At 36.7% G+C, this 21,524-nt stretch overlaps 1 protein-coding gene across 24 annotated transcripts in view; it reads left to right on the top strand.

The window, feature by feature from the left end:
- Positions 1-21,524, top strand: part of CTBP1 (C-terminal binding protein 1) — a 249,997-nt gene that overhangs the window by 208,233 nt on the left and 20,240 nt on the right. For all 24 annotated transcript variants that reach the window (XM_074587319.1, XM_074587321.1, XM_074587333.1 and 21 more), the window contains 3 exons: positions 1,319-1,473; positions 14,489-14,633; positions 18,524-18,730. In XM_074587319.1, the coding sequence (XP_074443420.1) occupies positions 1,319-1,473; positions 14,489-14,633; positions 18,524-18,730 (507 nt within the window). The remainder of the gene's footprint in view (positions 1-1,318; positions 1,474-14,488; positions 14,634-18,523; positions 18,731-21,524) is intronic.

The raw sequence follows: 21,524 nt of genomic DNA, 5'->3' as shown, positions 1-21,524 counted from the left end.
CTTGTGAAAGTCTTTACCACAGGAGCTGTTTTTCTTCACCAGGTGTTTTGTACAGCTGGGATTCTACTAATTTTCCTTCCACTTAAAATGCAGATGACAGTCTTTCAGGGCTTGCTTCTTGGCACAGGCTGGGACATAAGATGCAGGGATTTCTTGTAGAAGGTAGCTGAGGAACCTCAATCTTTTGCATTAATGTTGGACTAACTTGTATTATCAAGCAATAAGCAATGTTTTTAAATTCACACTGCAACAAAAGTATGTTGAAATTTGCATACAAGAAATATCTAGACTGCTTCACTTTGCAGTGTTTAAAGCTGCTTTTAAAAGAGGAGAAAAATAATGTACTTTATTCTTGGTTTTGCTTTTCCTTACCTCTTGAGGAAGTCCCTTTTTTTCCCACCCACACGTAACTACTATTGTGTAAATGTAATGGTTTAACATTATTCCCTTGAGTACTTTCGTATATTTATAGCATCTGTAGTGTTAAAAAGATGCTCTCTAACTATCTTGTTGCAAGGATTACTTTTCATTTTAAGATTTCATAAAGAGGGTATAAATGAAGTCTGCACTTTCAACTGATTTTCCTTCCCCAGATATTTAATGTGTATTTCTTTGTCTCTGCAATGTTCCAAGTGTGATATTGACTTAGGGAGGGGTATTTTGTTCATATTTTGTAAGAGTTTTCAATGGTGGACTAAATGTGATGTATTTGTTTGACTAAGCTATACAGAATTGTTTTGTAAAACTTTTTAAGTCTAAGAAGACCTACATAAATCAGCAATTAGCCTGTACACTTGGGCACTGGATCTTCAGTAAATTCAAAATTTTGGTGTTGTAGGCTTTTTTTTCAGTTAAACTTTAGTCTCAGTAGATCATCATCATATATGTAAATTGCGTACTCAAATCCTCACTGAGTTGCTTATGATATTCCATAAGCTCCACTCTTACAAGCCTGGACAAGATATTTCTCACTCTGTGTAGAGCTCACAAAGGTATGGAATCCAATCAAAACTTAACCTTGGCTAAGATGGAAGGGACACTTCTTGATAGTGCAGTAAGGATGTCCCTTTGAAAAACAAACATACTATTCCCTTAGTGGTTTTATCTATCTTCCATTGTTCAGCCTCCTGAGCCTCCATGGCATTTTTTACTTAGGTCTTCTGTGTTTGGTTGTTTGCTGACTATAAGCTTGTTCCTGTTTAACTGGCTTCAGTCCTTGAAATCTTTTTCTGCAGTCAGAACAAACAGACTAGCTATAACCTATTTTTTTATTAAATCTGCATGGCTTGAATAACAGGTCTTCTCTGTTTCTTCACAGGCATTCGACCTCCGATCATGAATGGGCCCATGCATCCGCGCCCTTTGGTAGCGTTGCTGGATGGCAGGGATTGTACAGTAGAAATGCCTATTCTGAAGGATGTAGCCACAGTGGCATTTTGTGATGCTCAGTCTACACAAGAAATTCACGAAAAGGTAATATTTAGAGGTGTATAATTAAAGTGTTTTAGAAAACACAAATACTTTTCATGATTCTGAACAGATACAATATTGTGTTAGCTATGACAATGTGTTTAGCTGTTGCATTTTAATGGTTCATTACCTTAGCAAGTTACTGGTTGTTTCCAGTAAGTGGTGCAACATGATGATGAAACAAAGATGAAAATGTCTCTATTGAAGTATGCTTTTGTGCAGTGTATCTTTGGCTGGATGTTGCCTGCGTGCTTACCTACTGAATTAGATTCATGGAGAGAGTCACCTGTGGGGAAAATCATATTATTACATGATATTTTGAAATGCTTCTTGGAAAAACTGTTGTTCAGCCCTCAGCTGGAAAGCCAAATCTCAGTATTGGATTGGCCATGTGAGGAACTCCTTAAACTTCTCTGTTTAGCTAAGGAATTGTGCAAATTGGGTTAGGAGGTCTTCTGCACTGATAATTGACACTACAGAAGAGTTTCAAAACAAATACTAACCCAAAATTTATTTAGAAAATTAATTTTAAAAAGTATTCTAACTATATGTTGTTCCAGAAGTTTGCACCCTTCCTGGTGGTTCAGGAGATACAAAACAACTAGTGGTTCTTAATGTTGTCAGAGATTTTCTCCTTTTCTTAGACGGATACCCATTTTTTGCGATGATAGCCAAGGGAGCCAGCTGGTTCAATACACCTACATTTTCTCTTCAGAGACTTCTTTCAGCATCAAGGCCTCATGGCTACCACAAATCCTTGCTGCTCGCTAGACAGCAATAGAACCTTTTCACATCCATATTTCTGTGGAGGTAGAATTAATTTTCGTGAACTTGTTGGCTAGCAGAGTAAGCCTCAAATGCCAGATATTTCTTCGCCTAATAAAGGATGAAAACAAGCCTTAGAGCTTCTATGGAGGGTAAAAAATGCAGTAAGTATGACATCAGAGGAGGAACCAAGTGCAGAGGAGGGAAATCAGGGGTCCTTTCCAAGGGAGTCTGTTTTCTTCTTCTCCAGCCAAGATTCATGATAGACAAGTGCAGATCTAAATATTAACTTGAAGGCTTCTTAGGTGAGCGTCTGCATCCGCTTTCATGCGTATGGTACTGTATACTGCGGAGTGTGATTCAGGTGTTACGGGGTTATCATCTGAACCGAATTGCACCATTATTTTTGTTTCTCTACAGATAGCTTGTTAGACTCGTTTTACACTAATTATAGCAGCCCTTGTGTTTGTGACAGGTTTTCAGAAGCTTTTCACTATTTTTAAATTCATAACTGCTTTAATGGTTTATTTACATTTCATGTTCTTGTAATATATAGCATTGTTAAACATTTTAAAGTCTCCGCATATGTTGAAAGATTTAATATTTTCTTTGATGACTTTCTTACAAAGCCAGCTACTTGAAAATAATATTAATACTAACTTCCCGTCTGTTATCAGATTATTATAAATCTAATTTTCTGTAGGCCGTTTCATGTCAGCATCTTCCTGATGAGAAGCCATCATCCAACTATTCAGCTTGTTATTTCTTAAAAATATTTTTATTCTGAAAAAAAACCAAACAAACATTTTCATTGTTAGAACTTTTCAAAATTTTAAGTGGTAGTGGTTTTCTTTCTTTCTTCTTTTTAAACAATGAAGAGAAGACTAAAGAGTTGTATGTTGTATCAACACAGCAATCTAGAACTGCTGATTCTCATGGTTGAGGCAAACACAAGAGATGACTTCCCTCTCCTGATGACCTCTGTGTAGTTCCTTGGTGGATATCTCTGATGCTAGTTCCTTAGTGGATGTCTCTGCAGACTTTCAGATTTCCTGTCTTACACTTCTGCCCCCCTCCCCACACAGGAATAAGCTGTTGTCAGAACAAGAATCAAGAATGATACTTAAGGTTGTTTTCTGCTGCATCAATACTGGTTTAACGTCACTACCTTGTTTTGTTCAGCTGTGTTTTAGATAAAATAAAATTCTAATGTGAATAGGAAAATGGAAAAAAAATGAAGTTGTTCCTACTAGGAATTAATAGGCAGTCCAAACACCCTTTGTTTCAGTTCGTTAGTTGTTTCTCACAGGCTAGTCAAAACTATTCGATTTAGGTTATTCTTGAATTACAAGCTCAAATCAGAGTTGGCAATATTATAGTTCTGATCTCATGCCTTTTTTTGTTAATGTATTTATACTGTCATACAGAAGTCCATCTTTACAGTGGATGGTCAGTGGGATAGCATAAACTCAAAACTTGAACTTCTATTTTGTTGTGACATTCACTTTTGAAACAGTAAGGTTTTTACCAAAACCTAACTCAAATTTCAACCTTCTCTTTAACACCTCTTTAAAAAGACCAGTGTGTTTGCTGTGCATACAACTAAGACTGCTCAATATTGTGGCAGTGAATGGGAACCTAAATGTAAGTAACTAGAGAACAAGTGTAAAGAATTGAAAACTTCTCTGTCTTTATTGGTAATTGGAGTTGCACAGAAATGGATAGTGGTTTTGTCTTTTTTTTTTTTTAAAAACACAAAACAAAAACGTTAATTTGTAAGGGTCAAAGACCATAATAATTGAAGTATAATACTTTTATTTAGAGAAATAGTTAACAGGCGTTTTTCTCAATTCTTTTTTGTCTTTCTATAGATCAATAATTAAAAAGTGATATAATACTTTATTTAGGTCTACTTTTTAATCATGTTTAAAAGTTGTTTTAATCTTCCTGTTTTCCTATCTTACACCATTGTCAGAAGTTTAATACATGAAATAGCTGATTTTCATTTACAAGGACTAAATAACACATGGAGAATAAGTAATGTAAATGCTGTTTCACTTTTTTTGGTAGATAGTAGCAGTCTTCAGGTGAACACTATAATAATATTGGCAACTGCATCACCCGAATAGTCCTCTGCTTTGTTTACTGAAATCAACATAATTTACTTATGATGTGTAGAGACTGAGGAACTCCTGTGTGACATGAATTCTTTGCCTTAAAAACACTCAATATTTTGTGTTACCAGTGGGGTGTGGTAAATGAAATTTTTTGGATCTTGGGATGGAAATTCAGTGTGTGTATCTCAAATATATATTGAAATATATATTGCAGCTTTGGAAAAGCTGCAATAACTGAAGCTTGATGAGTAACATAGGTGATCTATTGTTGATTTTCACAAGTGTTGTGTTTTTTTTAGTGGATACACTATAAAAGCTTGCATCCTTTGCTTTTTATTATACCAAAATAATTCATTCTCACTGAGCTCAGTAAGATATCTGGAAAATTAATTTTCACTAGCAACCAGTACATTACCATAATACAAACTTTCACTAGTCTGACGGGTAATGCAATCCTAAAATAATTGTTTTTGCAAAGTACCACTGTTCTCTCAGGTAATAAATTTCTGCAACAAAAATCACAAACCTTAGTTCGTTATCATATTGTTGTGTTACTGTAAGGTAGGCTAAGAGAGCAGTTTTATGAAGTGTTGAGCATTGTTCATTTCCATTTGAAAAGTATTTACTTTTTACTTCTACTGTTTATCTGCGGTGAAAAATGTCAGTTTTCCACACATCTTTAGAGTTATAAGTAACTGTATGTTAGTGCTACTTGTATAATACCTTATTTGGGAATGGTGTTTGACTAAATATAAGAGTGTTTTCAGGAAAAGTTTTAAAATTAGAAGTTGCATATTTAAAGCAGTATGTAAAATGTTCATGTATTTATAAATGCACATTCCTGGCCGTACTAAATGATGTTGTCCTGTTAATTAAAATACAGATTTTGATAATGGATGTTGATTTGCAAAAGGCTGTTCCCTGTTGTGAAAGAAGAGATGACTGAAAATCAGGAAAAGGTTTAGTGTTGAGAAGAGCTTGCGGAAAGCAGAAGGTGAAATTTAGTTTTTCTTTGATGTATTTCCTGTGTTTAAGAAGAGATACTGAATCTTATAGGGTAGCAGATACAGCTACATTTAGATAATCTGAAGTTGCAGGAGGCAGGCCAAAGATTGAGAAATTTAGGGTGGGGTTTGAAAGAGGTGATTGACATTGTCTGATACCGATAGATGGGTGGCTGTAGATGAATGTAATGACATGAACTGAGAATTGTATGATGAGGAAAGGAGTGAGAGACTACAAAGGGATGGCTAGGAAAGCAAGAGCAAGTATAAACTCAGCTTGTGAAGTTGTGGAGCTTTAATCACGAGGCTGTGAGCAGTTAGTGTTAGAACAGTAACCATTTTGGAATTAAGAGAAGGGATTTCTGCTGGTCATAAGAAGGTTTAAATGGTTTAAAGTACTGTGTTTTAAGATGTCTAGACAGCAAAGGCAATAGAGTGGAATAGGGGAATTTGTAGTAGCTTGTGAGGCAGATACCAGCAAAGCACAATCTAGATGTTTTTTTCATAGAGAAGCAAGGAGGCTGAGGATTTGAATGTCATTTGTATACAGGGTCAAAAGCAGGACGTTAGCAAATGCTATTATACCTTACTATGTATGCTAATCAAAGCAAGTTTTCTCCAAATTGGGTAATGCCTGAGCTGCAGATCTGTAGCGACTTCCTTATGCCAAAGAGTTCACTTGTCATTCTCTTTTTTTATAGTTGAGGAAATTAAAGTATGGAAAATAAGTAACTTGTTTAAGGTCACAAGTAAATAATAACTTGTATTAGAACTCTGCTTCATCTCAGGTCAAAGCATTCATTCCTCGTGCTGCTGCTTTGGAAGGCAAGTTGGATGGCAAAGATATGTTTCCTTCCTTTTGAAAAATAAGCTGCCATTGCTTAAGTGAATACTGACATTTACTGATAGTGACCCAAAGTTTTGAAATAACTTTGTAGTTAGAGGACATTTACTGATTTTTTTTTTTTTTTCTCCACGCACCCTAGAAAAAGTGGTTTGTTTTCAATCCAGTCTGAAAGGCTGCAATATATATGTTTATGCTTTGACTCCTAAATTCTGTTTTATTGTCGATGTTGCCTATGGCTGTGTAAAGTTGAGCATTACATTTGTCAAACTGTGTAATGCGATGACTGGGAACTGGGTTCACTGCATCCTATCAGGAAATGCCTGTCATTTAGGGTAAAAATTATTTTAAGATTTTGGTGGTAACATTTCTTTATTAATAGAGATTGCATTACTGTCAATAAAAGTTACTATGTTTAAATTGCTTTTATTTTACAGTTAATCATGTTTAAATCAGTCTTCTCAGTAACTGTCTCAGACTGCTTGCAAACATACATGGTGTTTTGGTTTGTTCTGCCAAAAATATAGGTGCTCATCCAAAAAATTATTTAAAAATAATTCGATTGCTTCCATCCTCATCCCAGGTCAACTTGCATTTTTTCATTGTCTCATGCTCTGTTGTCTGTCCCTCTCTTCCCCACCCCCAGTCCCTCTTCCTTTGTGCCATTCATGGTTTATGCTTTTCCTGGCTCCTTGGCAGCCTACCCATCACTTCTGACTTCTGCAATACTGCTCCTTCTTTCTACTTCTGTACCTTTGAAGGCATCACAGACTCAAACGCACCCTTGAGGTCTTTGTGTTGCCTAAGATTTTGGAGTTCAAATTGTTTTCTCTTTGGGCTTCGTGACTTCTGCTCTGTATTCTGTAACATGGGGCGCGTTGTGTAGCTCCAGAGGGCTAAATGTAAGCATAATATGCAAGATCTGGTAATAGACATCTGGACCAAGCAGAGAGATGATAATGTGATCCTTGCAAACTAAAATGAGAAAGACAGGAAGCACAGCTGATTAGGAATGATCTTTAAAACAAAACATATAGACTGGAAAGAAGTCAAGAGTTTGGTTGAAGCTGCGTACATTTTCTCATTCTCTTTTTTTGTAATTGTGTCTCAAATAAGCCAAAAGAAAAAAAAAAGTGTGTGTTTTACTGGATTTACTGCCTCATGCAGATACCCAGTTCACCACAACATTAAAGAGAATCGGCTACAAGGTTGGAAGTGGTAAAATTGTCTGGCAAATCTATGCTCACGCCTTACAAGTGATTGAATTAAGTTAGAATGTATCAGATCCCTTGACTCCTGTTAAGAAGGCACAAAATAAAATCATTTTCATAGGGATTCTACATTTCCATATTTTTAGTTCAAGTTAAAAAAATTTAAAAACTGAACTTCCTGTTCAATGGCATAGGACTCAAAATTTTTCCATCACACTTTTACGCAGGAATTACATGTAGAAGCAGTTCCAGTCATTACAGTTTTATCTAAGACTGTTTCAAAGAAGAGCTGAAGAGCTTTCATAAAGCAACAAATATTTTGAAACTGATACAAACAAATCATGAATGGTGGTGCTGTTCAGCTGAGTCTTTGATTTGTTCCTGTTGTATCAATGGCTAAGTAAGATAATTTTTCCAGCTTCAGGTTCTTCTTTGTTTAGTAGTAAAGCTGCAATCTTGCATTTGTACCATCAGTAATGTTTATATTCATGATGCAGTTGCAACATGTTAGTTTTCAATCAAAATTAAATTCTCAAGGAATATAGATTGAAAGGAAGCCGCCGTGTTCTGAACACGGGAATAAGTTGTCACCTTGGAGCTGATCCAAAACCTTGTAAATTTACTGAAACTGAATGAGGCTTGGATGAGATTCCTTATGAAAGACTACGCGGGGGGGGGGGGGAACCAACAACCCAAAACAAAACAAAAAGAGACCCTGTAAACTCTTCTTACAGGTCATTATACAACAAAGTAGTTGACATACAGCTATCACAGTAAGGATGTATAAAAAAAAAAAAATCAGAGTTTGTAGTCAATTGACCCCTTTACTAACATCTGTCAGATTTGCCAGTGGCAATATTACAGGTCAAGTGCAGCATTACATGAAGGGGCAGGCTGCCAGTGTCTCCTCTGAACTAATAACCTTTAAAAAGCAGAATGGGAGTGCCGCTGTACCCAGCGAGCAGCATATATCAATTTTACAGACAGATTAGAGTCTAATATAGTTGGTTACCAACTAGCTTTTTCTTTCATTTCCCAGTACCAGGTCTTACTGAGGATCATTGGGGCTTGAAAATTGCTGGTGATTATTAACAGGTTTTTTGAGACAGTTGCGTGGGTTGATGCGTTGTCATCAGTGACTTTCATGACATAGTGATCCTTTGGTATAGATGTTCAGTCCATCCTAGTGTCTGATAAACTTGAACTGAAATGGAATAAGTGTCAGCCTTATTAATAGAACATACAAGTTAACACACAGAATTCCTGTTAAAGATTTTTTTCATTGAAGCCTTTTATTTAGCAAGAGTGTTTTCAGAGTCTCTCTTCTCAAATTGACTTCTGTCATTAAACTGCATATAATTGTTAGTAAATCCTGGGTTTGAAATACTGGCCTCAATATAGTTTTTAAAAGGAAGTTTGTTATAGGCTATGCAGGTTATTTATATAGTTGTGTGTGTGTATTTGTATGTATGTGTGTATATTTTACAATAGTATATTTTAAAAATACTAGAAATACACTATCAATATGTAACATGTATTTATTTCTGTAGTTTATACAGTGTGTGGATATATAGGTTTTCAGAGTTTTCAGGAGCCTGCAAATAAGTTTTGTTCATGTGTGTATGAAATATAAATACTTACTTGGTTTTATGTACAGTATAAACTTAAGTATTAATATTTAGGGTCTACACTAGACAGTATCCTTGCTGAATAAAGTGCACATCATGAAATGGGTAGGTTACTGACAGCGCCATGGATCATAGGAACCTAACATTGAGCTGATAGTCTCAAAGAGAAACAGGAACTTGCAGTTCAAAGCAGTACAAACTAGCAGAGTTTTGGAGACACTAAATACCGTTTGAGCACACTGGTTTTTCTTTTTAGTTTTAATGGCATTAGTTTCACGTGGACCCTTTGTAATGTCGTAGTGAGGCGTTGAGAGCAGCTGCAGCCATCCCCTGTGTAGCAGGCTACAAATTTGATGTGTGGCTGCTTTTTGCAAGTCAAATAACGCAAGGCCTACTCAGTTTAGGTAAAGTACTCCCCCCCCCCCCCACGCAAATGTGCAAAATATCTCAAGTCTGTTGGTGACACTGGGAACAAATGTTTTTTGGAGATGATGTGTCAAACTCAAAGTCCAAGAAATGCAATACCCCTTAGTTTCTAGAACCAGATGAAATACAGGACTTCCTAGCGGTGATTTGCTAGAAGTCTTTTTAAAACATTGTGATATATTGTCATATTCAATATGTAATCTATAAATATTTTCTGTCTCTGCATTGAAGTAGTTTAGCATTTAACATACTGTTATGTTTCTATATTGTAGATTTGATCCACAAGCCTCTGAGATCAGTCTCTCACTATAAAATCTAGTAGTGTACCTTTAGATGACCAAAGAAGAGGAGGGCTTGCCGCTCTATTCTTAGCGTATTATGATATGTTTATACTTTCTTGTAAAAATAAACAAGATGCTAAGAGTTCTTCCCCAAATAATATGAGGCATGTGTGTTGCAGTGGTGACTGTGTGATGTTTGGCATGATGGCTAAAATGGCCTGGGGCTGAAATGAGGTGAAAAAAGTACATAGGAAGATACTTAAAAAAGATTTCAACCTGCAGTATTCGGTACTCGATATTTGTTAAATTCTTTGAAATATAAATGTTTCCTACGTATGTTCTTGAAGTGCCTTGGAGACCCGACATGATGTGAAAGCAGTGTGATCATTTTGAGGTTGAAGAACAGCAGAACAGCAGAAAGACCCTTCTGAGCCGTTGTGATTAGATGTCAGCGTATTGAAGAGGGTATGAAAAAGGCTTTCAACAAGCAGTGTGCTGTAGCTTCACCTGGCAGTAACTCTGAAGGCATAAAAGTTATGCAAATGGGCTACATAATCATTTAGTAACAGAAGGAAGCCAACTCGTGTCCTGTGTTTGAACTTTTATCTCAGATCCTTTCTTCCGGAAAAGCACGACTGTAGTTTGATGAAGGCAGGAATGGCTGTTGAAGGTATGCAGCCATCTCTGCTTGTTCTCTTATCAAATTTTGCCTATTACCTTTCCTCACAAGAGATCGTGAAGGAATATTGTCTGACTGCTGTGTACTAGGCACTGATCTGAAATTTCTGGCTTACTTGTTAAATATGTATCTCAGTCAAGTTGACACAAGTTGATATTTTTGTAATAAAGTTGTCGTACTAGAATTTGGTGAATGTTGGATCAATCAAGTTCATTATGGAAAATGATGAAAAAAAAAAAACCAAACCATGTGTAGTCCCAGTATCTCTCATGCATCCACCACTGAGTGTGCTTCTGCAAGTGATCAGTAAATTATTCCTATGCAGTTATTCTTTTTGTAAAGATTTTCATTTTCCAGAGCTGTTTACATTTGTGCTGGATTTCACTTTCATGTGTTACGCTCGGATTTAGTTCAAGTTTTGATTTTACTCAATGCAATGACAAGCTTGTCAGACTTCCTTGTGTGCATTTAGTATGTGTAATAACTGAGAGTATAACTTATACAAATAATTCCAAAATACAGAAATTTTCACTGTTAATTTTTTTAATCTGTAAGTGGCATTATTAACATTCATCAATGCTGAATATTTCTAACTTCAGATTTTTTGCTATTCTTTTCTGCCTTTTTGGCATACGTCAATCACATGGCCAGTTGCAAAAAGCAGTAACGTAATTTAATTATCAAATTAATGTGAAATAGTACACAGTCACAGAAGATCACATTTTTTGGCAATGCATTTCCTTGCTAACTGGTCCATAATCCTAGAAGAGCCTCAAATACTAAAAAGAAAATTTTTAAAGACTTTTCATTTGCATTTGTTTGTTCCATATCCCATATGATGGGTAAATAACTGCCTGTGGAAAGGGCTAGTGTCAGCATTAAGCCGTAGCTGAGAAGTATTTTTCCTTTTATTGAACACGTTCCCAAGCTTCCCAATACTTTTCTGTCTCTTCCTAGTGCCAAGCCATAACCTAGATGGGCCCAAAAATGTCATGTAATGAGTCCAGACTGGCACTCTTGGAGTCCAAATTACAGTCTTGACGGGCTGAGTTAATAAAATATGCATGATTATGAAGTGAAAAGCTGCTTCCCAACTGAAACACTGTGATTTTAAAGCACAAACGTCTGAGCCACTTCTGCTCTCTTTTAGCCCCTATTTAATGCAGTCCTTAAAGTAGTGACTGCACTCTGTCTGCACGTAGTAAACCACACATAGAGTTGGCCTTTTCCAGTCTGGTAGAGGAGGATCTGGCTGTCGTAGGAGCCTTAGGTGGCTCATTGTAAGTTCTAAGCTACTTCAGCTTTTGTCTTTCTGATAAATAAACAGAGGATGTTTTCTGCTGTCTGAGAGCCATCTAGAGCAACCCTGAAAGGGGTGGCGGAAATGTATGTGATAAAAAACAGAATGGAGGGTATGGCTACTTGGGGAGGACCAGGATATCGTAAAGAACTTGACCTTGAGAGTTGAAGTAGTAAGTGCTGTGACTTGGAGAAAGAAGTCCTAGTATAAATACAGTAGGGTGACAGAAATACGTGCTTCAGGGATAAGGATTCATATTTACACGTTAGTCAAAGGATCAACTGGCAGCATGACGGTGGCCATGCAGAAATGTCACGTGTTGTGTGAGACTTCATTAGCAGAGATTTCCAGTATGTATGCTGCTGCTGGCAGTGTTGGTGTTGGCAGTGGGGTGGGACACCTCCTGTAGCACACCGGGTACAGTTGTGATCACCCACGGAAGAGCTGAGTTTAGACTTGCATGAGCACGGTGGAGGAAGTGTTAGACCAATCAAGGGGGTAGAAGGACATCATCCTGGAAGGAACTTGAAGGACTAAGCTTGTGAAGTCTGGCCAGACAAATGCTGAGAGGTGATATGATAGTTGTCTATAAATACACTTGGATTGTAAACACCAAGGAGACAAAGTATGGTTTAAGCAAATGGCCAATGCTGGCACCGGAACAAATGGATACAAATTGGGCTGTGAATAAATCGGGGCTGGAAATTAGAAGACATTTCCGTATTGTTGGAGCTGTGAGATTTTGGAGCAATTTTCTTTTAGGAATTAATGGAACAAAAAAAACCCTAAGGGCATTTTATGTGGGCGCTCAGGTTATAAGAGGGACTGTTTCTTGTATAGACTGCCCCAGGTGTGGACTTTGACTTGGTCCATACCAACTGTAATGTCACTGTAGAAGCAAAACCAATAAGCTGTTCTGGTTTTTTTTTTTTAACACTATGTAACAGCACAAGGAAATGCATTCTGATGAGTGCAGTCATTCTGACTGGTGACTGCTAGATGTAATCTCCAAAGGACTTGTTTGTACCATTAAAATCAAGGAGTTTTGTGTGTGTATAATCGTTTATAAGATCAGAGCCTACAGCTGTTCTTTGAATTATGTTGTAGCCGCATTCTTTAAGGATGTGTAATTTCTAATTTCTTTGCAGTTCTTACTCTTACAAGTAAATCCAAATTCTGCTCAAAGGATTCTGGTCTTTATCTGATTTAGAACTGGGATTACCAATCCAGAAACACCTGTTGAAATAGCATAAATCATTTGGTGAAGTGTTCGGTAACAAGCGATTTTCTTTTCATATTTATGGAGGGTTTTTTATTTTATTTTAAAATTTTACTTAGCATATTTTAATTTTAAAAATTTCTTCTGCAGATGTTGGGTTCCAACACTTGTAATCCTCTGTGTGGGAAGACACTGGTTTGCTGAAATAGTTTTTTTTAATGATTTATGTTGATGTTCATTATTGTTACTGATCTTGCCGTACCCTAGAAGGTGCTCGTATGAGCAGAAATAGCTCCGATGACAGAATCTGTACATTTGCCAGACTCAAAAGTTTGTTGAATGAGAAATTTAGAGCCTCTGCAGAACTTTTATGTGAAGTGCGTCATAGGGACGTTTTGAAGCCATTACAGCTAGTGTAGGTACGGAAGTGATTTGTGTATGTTTTGTATCTTGTAGAACGATTAGGATGTTAGATACTGCATTGAAGGTGGAAACACAGAGAAGTGTTGGGAAGAAGTGAAGTTGTCCAATTTGCATATAAAGAGAGGAAAATATTTTCTGCTTTCTGAACAATAAACTTGTATCAGCTGTGTGGGGTGCAGCATCACTGCTTGTTTAGTAGCAGAATTCGAAACTGCTGAGCGTAGTGTGCTAGGCTCTCTTCCCCTTCTCCACCCCCTTTCCTCTTAACCTTTCTTGAGTAGGTTGGACGCACTCTAACATAATTTGAAAGATATTCGGACCTTTCAGATCCTGACTATTTTTGCTTTTTTGGTGATCTCTCACGCAAGTTTTTTTTCTTTTGCAACATTTTTCCTTTAGTACTATTTCCTATTTCTTAAGAGGTGATGTTTTTTTCTGCGTAATGTCTACTTTGGCATCTCAGTTGTACCAATTTATATGACATCTAGTTTTCCATCAGTGGGAGCTTAGACAGTTGCAGTTATCAATAAACTAAGGGACAAAAAATTGGTTCATGTGTATGAATGGACATATTCGAGTCTCTGTTATCTAAGGGTTTTGTAATGATTACTGAATGTTTTCTATTCAGGTATCAAGTGTTTTAATAGTGCAGTGAATGCCTGTACCACTGTGTGTATGGTGAAGAAATAATTGCTCTGTGACTGCATTCAAAACTGAATGCCAGCTGCCTAAGCATAAAAATACTTACTGTTTAAAGTGAGTGCTTGCTGCCATGTTGTGTTTCATCTGCATGTGCATATGCGGTCCAGTGATGCTTGTACTTAGGGTATGATATTGCAGAGCATCTCCTGTGAAATGAGAAGAGTTTTCCCTCTTAATAAGAACACAAATATAGGTCACTTAGATCTTTTAAAGCTAATCTCATCATGCTAGAATGGATACATCAGATGAAAAAGACTTAACAAGAGGCTGGAAGGTATTTGGAGAAATAACCTTTAAAACAAAAGACCTGGATTTAATGCTTTTACAGTCTTTTATACCTGAAAATATGTACATGTGATTAATCTGAGATCCTATGAAAGAAAAAAAAAAAGTTATTTTTTCTTCCATTTTATTTATAGGTACTAAATGAAGCAGTGGGTGCACTGATGTATCACACTATCACTTTAACACGAGAAGACCTGGAGAAATTTAAAGCACTTCGAATAATTGTCCGAATTGGCAGTGGTTTTGATAATATTGACATCAAATCTGCTGGAGATTTAGGTATGAGTATTACAAACATTATTTTACATCTTATACTTGCCTCCAGAAATACGATAGCATCTAAGTCATTGCATTAATGTTTTCTGTGTAATTTATACTAACAGTATGTAAGCTGTATAATTTTCTCATCAAAGTGTTTAAAAATCATTACGGAGATACTAGTATTAGTTAATTAAGTGATAATATTAACAGCTTTGTGACACGATGACAAATCTGCCTGTTCAATATAAATCCAAGGAGTAAGGCCATAATTTTTCATCTCTTTCTTTTTACCCCAGTTGTATATTTTAACTACTACTGCTGTAATCCAATCACAAAATATAATTCTATCAGCATGGCATACTACTTCTGTTTGAATTAAAAATGAGATCATTATCAACTGTCTGAGACTTATTTATGATGCATGAGATTTAGTACTAAACCACTCCATAAAATAGAAATATCAATTTTACAGGAGAATCAATTGTTGCTGCTTCAGAATAAATTCAGATACTGGAACTGTGAAGAGATGGTGCTTAGTGTTTCACTGTAAAAAAGTAACAGTCTGATTTGTACTACCCTTACTTTAGGATAAACCATCTCTTAACCTATAATATACAGGTCAAACTACCATTTGGGATAAACATCTGGGTTTTTTTCGTTTCTTTTCTAAGATTAAGGTGACCAAGTATGTTTCCCATTACGTTCTGGGAAGATCTTGAAAACATTTACTTCAATGTAACAGTGCTTAGTGTTAGTAGTAACCCCGTTGATGTAGTGCGAAGCTGTAATATGGTCTGTTTATCAGTAAATGATTGTAAAATCATCACCTGTTTCTAATGGCAGCGTAGTTTGCAGAGCAGGCAGAGGCTAACAACTTCTTTGCGAGTTTCTATAAAGAACAGATCAGGTCTGAAAGCATGCATGGCTGTGTTCCTATGTATTGTAACTAGTGCTGAAGTTAGGTGTGTGCATTGTGAGCCCCTGAAAACACATATATGTAGAGATTGACCTGGGGTAAAATCCTAGATCAAAAGTCAAAACATAGGTACAGATGAAAGGCCCCAACCAGTCAGGAGTCAGATTAGTGCAGAGAATCCCTGATAAGAGGAGAATCTTTGCGGGTTTGTTGGCTCTTTCTGCAAGTCTCCACTCTGGATTGTAACCCAATCTTATAATTTAAATTCATCCACATGGTTCTTCAAGCCAGAGTACAGCAGATTTGGGATATTGTCATTCATATGAGATACGACATGGTCACATTCCCAATCATTCAGTTCCTGTGATGTGATTAGACTGAGTTACACAGTTAGATCCATCCCCTTTGTGCATTCCAGTATTTATGAAATACAGTTGTCCAGCCGGTCAAAAGCCAATAAATGCTGGAAGGCTTACGGTCTAAAATCTCTGATTTTAATAGTTAGGGTGAAATGGTTGGAATTAAATACTAACTCACCACTCCTGGGACAAATCACATTCCATTTGCTGAACTAGCACTATGAATCTCAAGGAGGTAATATGAGAGTTAATTGCTCTTTGTAAAAAGCTGTGATTCACTCTTGAAATATAGTGTAGAATTAGAGGATAAAGTCTGACATATTCCTGAATTTCCATAGTAACTTTCTGAGTATTTTTCATAGAGTTGGCTCGTGGGGTTGTTACCAGCTTTTGCTGTTAAGTAGTATTTACTTTTCTTAAGAATCTTGAAAATATGTTCAAGCTGTGAGTGTAGCTGGATGCAAGTGATGTGGGAGTCAAGGATTATGCCCGTTGACTGCTGCATTTTTCAGCATTGAGCCTATGCAGATCACTGAAAGTGGTGGGGAAAGGGGAAAGGGAAGGGAGCATAGAAGCGATGGATATGAGATAAGAGTGTGCTATCTTTTCCTATGTAAAATGTCTCTTCATGATCTTGCCTTTCTCTTGCCGCTTTTTGTGGTTCACCATGCCCCTGCCTTTCAGAAATTAGCTGTTTTTAAAGCTGGGGGAAAATAGGAAAAAAAAAAATAATCCTACAATTGAGGAGAGAATTGTCTGACTCTTGTACCCCAAATTTCTAAGGAAACCTATTAGGGAAGAAGGTGTAAGGCAAGTTCAATTCCTTATTTCTCTTCCCAAATATGTAATATAAAATCTTAAGCTTCTTTTAAAGCATTATTTTGTTGATGCCAGCTCTCAGAAGACGTGCTTATTACATTTGTTTTGCCATCTAAAACCTGCATTTTTGCTCCATGAAAAAAGACTTTTTGTATAAACAAATGCAGCTGTTTAATATGATGCACTTAAGAGGATGTTACATTTTAGTCTCGTATTTTTCCCTCCACTCGCACTTTTTTTCCATTTTTAAAAAATGGTGAGTTTCATTCTACCGTTGATGTTAGCAGGGTGCCGAGATTAATATTCCAGTAAATGATGCTGTTTTATCTTTGTGTAAATCTAAGAGCAATGACTCAGCAGACGCTGTATCTCTACAGCAAAGAAAAGAAAAATAGTTCTGTAGGTTCCTGATGTTGGTTTTTACTGATCTAAAGAAAGCTGTGAAAAAAGTACTGGACAGCAAAATGATGACATTTGCATGTAAAACATAGATAAATATGGTATGAGCTTATTATTTGTCAGATTATTGTTGTTATTATTACTGAAGAGAATGGTTTTTCTTCCTTGCTTCATAAGATATACTGGCATGAGCTGAGGACTCATTGAATATTTATTTATGTAAAAACCCAAACAACTAGACAGTGAAAACAGTATTAGGGTGTTTTTTAGTATACAAAACACTTTTTTTTCTCCACCGTGAAATTATACTGTGTACTGTTTGTGATCTCAGTCAGCAGAACTGAGAGACAAACATTTGTGGGAGCTGATGATTAGAGAGAGAACATGTAGTAAATGGAACGAATGAAGAGAGACAAGTCAAAAAGGACACAAACTTTTTCAAGTAACATTTTGCTTAGCTGCTGTACATTGAGTACTGGAAGGTAAAAAGCAGAATGGGATAACTTGCATGCAATTACAATTACTTGTTGCCTGATCTGTTTTTGAAGTAAAATATGGAATGCTGTGAGTCTTGAATCAATCCACCTTCCACAATTCTCTGTGAAAATTTGTAATGGTCTCTTGATGTTATGCCCTTTTCAACTAGTAACTTTTCAGCTATTAGGAACATGGACTTAATTTTGCATTACCTTTACATACCATGCAGAAGTGGATTTTGTATTTCCCTGTTGACAATTAGATGGGTTATCTGTTTAATTAGAGGGACCAGGAAAAGACTTGGATTCTGTTCGTCGTAATTATAAAACCTGTGTGCAGCACAAAACAGATTGTCCCTCCCTGCGTCATGATTACCCATACATGAATTGAAAATACTAATAGTTGTCCTGTGAGGGCTTTGTAAGCATTGCTGTCATTATAAATTTTTTTTTTTTTTATAACTTGTATAGGTAGCTTTTGGGAGGATATTTGGTCAGTGATAGAAAGCTAACTCTAACTCATGCAGTTATTTCTAAACAGTGATCATTAACCGCACTGTTGACAGCAAGGCAGATTTCTCTTTGCTATTTAAAACACCTAGCTCAGTGTGCATGTAACACCCTTATCAAGACTTGTGTTCTAAACTACCTGACATGTTCAGTACTTTCCTTTTGTGCTTTCAGTGGTCTGTTTACTGTTTGCCTTAGTTTGCAAGCACAATAAATAGTAATAACAAATGAGAAAAAAATATGTTTGCGCATAGAATATGTGACATAATAGTTGATTATCATGTGCCATTACAGTCAGAAACGTAGTATTTGTGCAAAACAGGTGTTGAAATATCTGTAAATTTAAACGTCATACTCCTGAATTGCTGTTAAATGGGAAAAAGTAAGAAACATTTGGCAACTGGTATCCTTTCCCCCTGTTCTTTGCAGGAATCGCAGTGTGTAATGTGCCAGCTGCCTCGGTAGAAGAAACAGCAGATTCTACCATGTGCCACATTCTGAACCTGTACAGGCGAACCACCTGGCTTCACCAGGCTTTGCGGGAAGGCACGAGAGTACAAAGCGTTGAACAAATTCGGGAAGTGGCTTCTGGAGCTGCCAGGATCAGAGGGGAGACCTTGGGCATTATTGGATTAGGTATGTTGGCTTGGAGAGGTGGTTTAATACTCCTCACCTTCCATTGCTTTAAAAAAATCATGAAGATTTGAGCTACAAAAATGGAACACTTAGTTCCCTCCTTTCCATGTGAAGCATTCTTTATAATACCATTTCATTCCTGGTGTTTGTACGTGTCAAATGTTTTCCCCTTACGCATCATCATTTCCCTCAGACAACTTATTTTGCTGCTAACACCTTTTCAATTCTTTACGTTTCTCTACTTTCTGCTGCTGCGTTGCCTGGTATCAGGCACGCTGGTCGAAAGGGAAGGAGACACCATCACTTCCTTTTCCAGGACAAGGATCCTGCTACTTCAACCCGTTGTCACATATATATGTTGTATTTCTCATCCATTGTCTTATCTGAGTCCGTTTGTGCTTTTTTCCTTTTACTGTTTTTAACATCTCTGAAAAGTCTTTGCTGCACTAACAGCCTTCAGAGCAGTTACTTCATGCGTTTGGTTGGGCTGCATCTGAATTTGTATTTTGGTTCAAATGACAGGAAAAGTATATGCAAGGAAGTTTGAAATGTTTCCAGACCTAATAAAATCACCTACTTACCTCTCTGAATGGCCCTAAATGTGTTTCAGCATCTAACAGATGGACAGGCTTGCTTGAGATGAATTAATTACTGTCTGTTACAGAAGTAGAGAAGAAAAACAAGCAAGTCAGTTTCTATATAAAAATTATTTAGTCATGTGCTTGTCTTATCAAAGATCTGATAGATTGTGGATGTAATTGCTGTGGTATTCATCCACAGGAATTAATAATATGATTTTGACAACAAGGCATCATACTTAAATGACTGTTCCAGTTACACATTGCTGTCAAATAACTCAAGCCACAAACTTACTTTTGGAAGCTGAAAATAGCTTGCCGTTACATAGTACTCATTTAAATGAGCATGCAAGGCAGCAAAAACATCTTCAGTCAAAGAATTGCTTTTGAAATATGACTTTCAAGAAGTTAGTCATGAAGTTGCTTTCTCAAATCTATACCCGTGTAAATGTGTGCCACTTTTAAACACATAATGATTATTGCATTCATGGTCACAGCATCTCTACATAAATAATAGGCAGTCACCTGAAGTGTTTTAAAAATGGAAATGCATACCTAGTTTTTGAAATTTAAGCCTTAGCTCACATGCTATGTGCGTATTTGCTGGAGATTTCTGTCCTGTTGGCATTGCAGTTTTGTAGTGCACAAATTCCAGACTGAGATTAGGAAAAAAAGTCATTTATTATTCACTTCCTTAAGTGAATTTTATGTGTGTTGGTTTTGTTGTGAATGATTGAAAAGTGTAAAGAAACAAATGGATAATCAGATTGCCAATATGTGTGTAAACCTACATAAACCACTATGTTTTGGTTTCATTTTTAAAAAGCAAGCCTTTTTGTGTGCATGGTATATTAAAAGGATAGTAAAATCTGATTTTAAAGGTTATTAACCAGTAATTTTCTCTAGCCTTTTATTGTGCCTGTTTCTTTTCCTACAAGAGAATATTCACAATTTCAAGGAAAATTAAGTTTTAAAGTCAGTTTTGAAAACTTCACTTTGGGTGCATGTAAGTGAATAGGCACAACAACTAGTTCTAACAAACTCCTGTGTAGCTATGTATTAATGAAGAATAAAAATATAGTCTTAGAAGATATAGAAATAGGGATGTACTAGACTTTACATTTGAGCACTTCAGGCACTTAGGCTGTGATATATGCTCTTTTCTACTGCAGATCACTGCAAGAGGCTACCTGTCTCTGGTTTTAGATTAAAATGTGTATTTACAACCACCTTCAACAGACTGGTGCCCGTAGGTTATGTTTCTCTACTGGTGGCTTCTTCCCATGCCTGCAGTTTTGCCTCATTTTATTATATTATTATTTAGACATGTCAGAAGCAATGAACCACTAAGAGGCTATGAAGTGAAGGTATTGCACACGAAACAAACAATTCTCATCGTCTGTTACCGAGTCCTTCTTTTCTCTAGTTCTGTGTAGTATTGCTGTTTCTGTCCTTTCTCATTAATATGCGGCTGAGATCATCTCATATTTCAACCACAGCTGTATTTCTCTGTTTTTGTCTTAAACATGTGGTCTCTTCAGCAGTGAGTTGCTTAAATGTATCACTTTGCTTCTGCAACAGCTAACTCCGGACCTTTTCACATCTGTTCCTGGGCTTTTCTCTTGCTCTGCCAAAGAGAAAACACCCTAGCTCTTGCCTATCTCTGTGCTAGGGAACGACTATGTCATTCCCTCCAAAGCTTCAGCTACTCACTTCCTTATCCACTGGTCTAGCCAAGTTTCATGACTCACTTGCCTTTTTCTTTCCATCACCCACTCTCTTTTCTTTGCCTCCTCTCATGCATATTCCTGCTTTGACACTTAGTCTGTCCTGCTTAATCCTATTACTCCATGCTCCTCCTTTAAAGTTAACCCCATCTCTCATCCTTTGCTTGTATTGAGCTTGAAGATAAGCGGAGACTCAACAGCATAATGCCTCCTTCATGTGCTTGTTGGATACCATCCGTCGTTGCTTTGTTGTTTGGTTAGCCTCTGAGCTCCTTAGGGCAGAGCCTGTGTTTCCTTCTGTCTTTATGAAGTGTGTGATGCTTTGAGCCTTACATAAACAATAATATCACATCATGAAACAGCTGTCTTTGTCACTTCTAATCTTTATTACTATCCAGTGTCCTGTATTTCAAGTGATGCATCACAAGCTTGGATAGTAAGCCCTGCATTATTTTTTTTTAAAATACTTTTTCACCTTATATCTAGACA

Source organism: Larus michahellis, chromosome 5 (genome assembly GCF_964199755.1).
Source record: "Larus michahellis chromosome 5, bLarMic1.1, whole genome shotgun sequence".
NCBI lineage: Eukaryota > Metazoa > Chordata > Aves > Charadriiformes > Laridae > Larus > Larus michahellis.
This window is presented reverse-complemented; position numbering and strand designations above follow the sequence as displayed.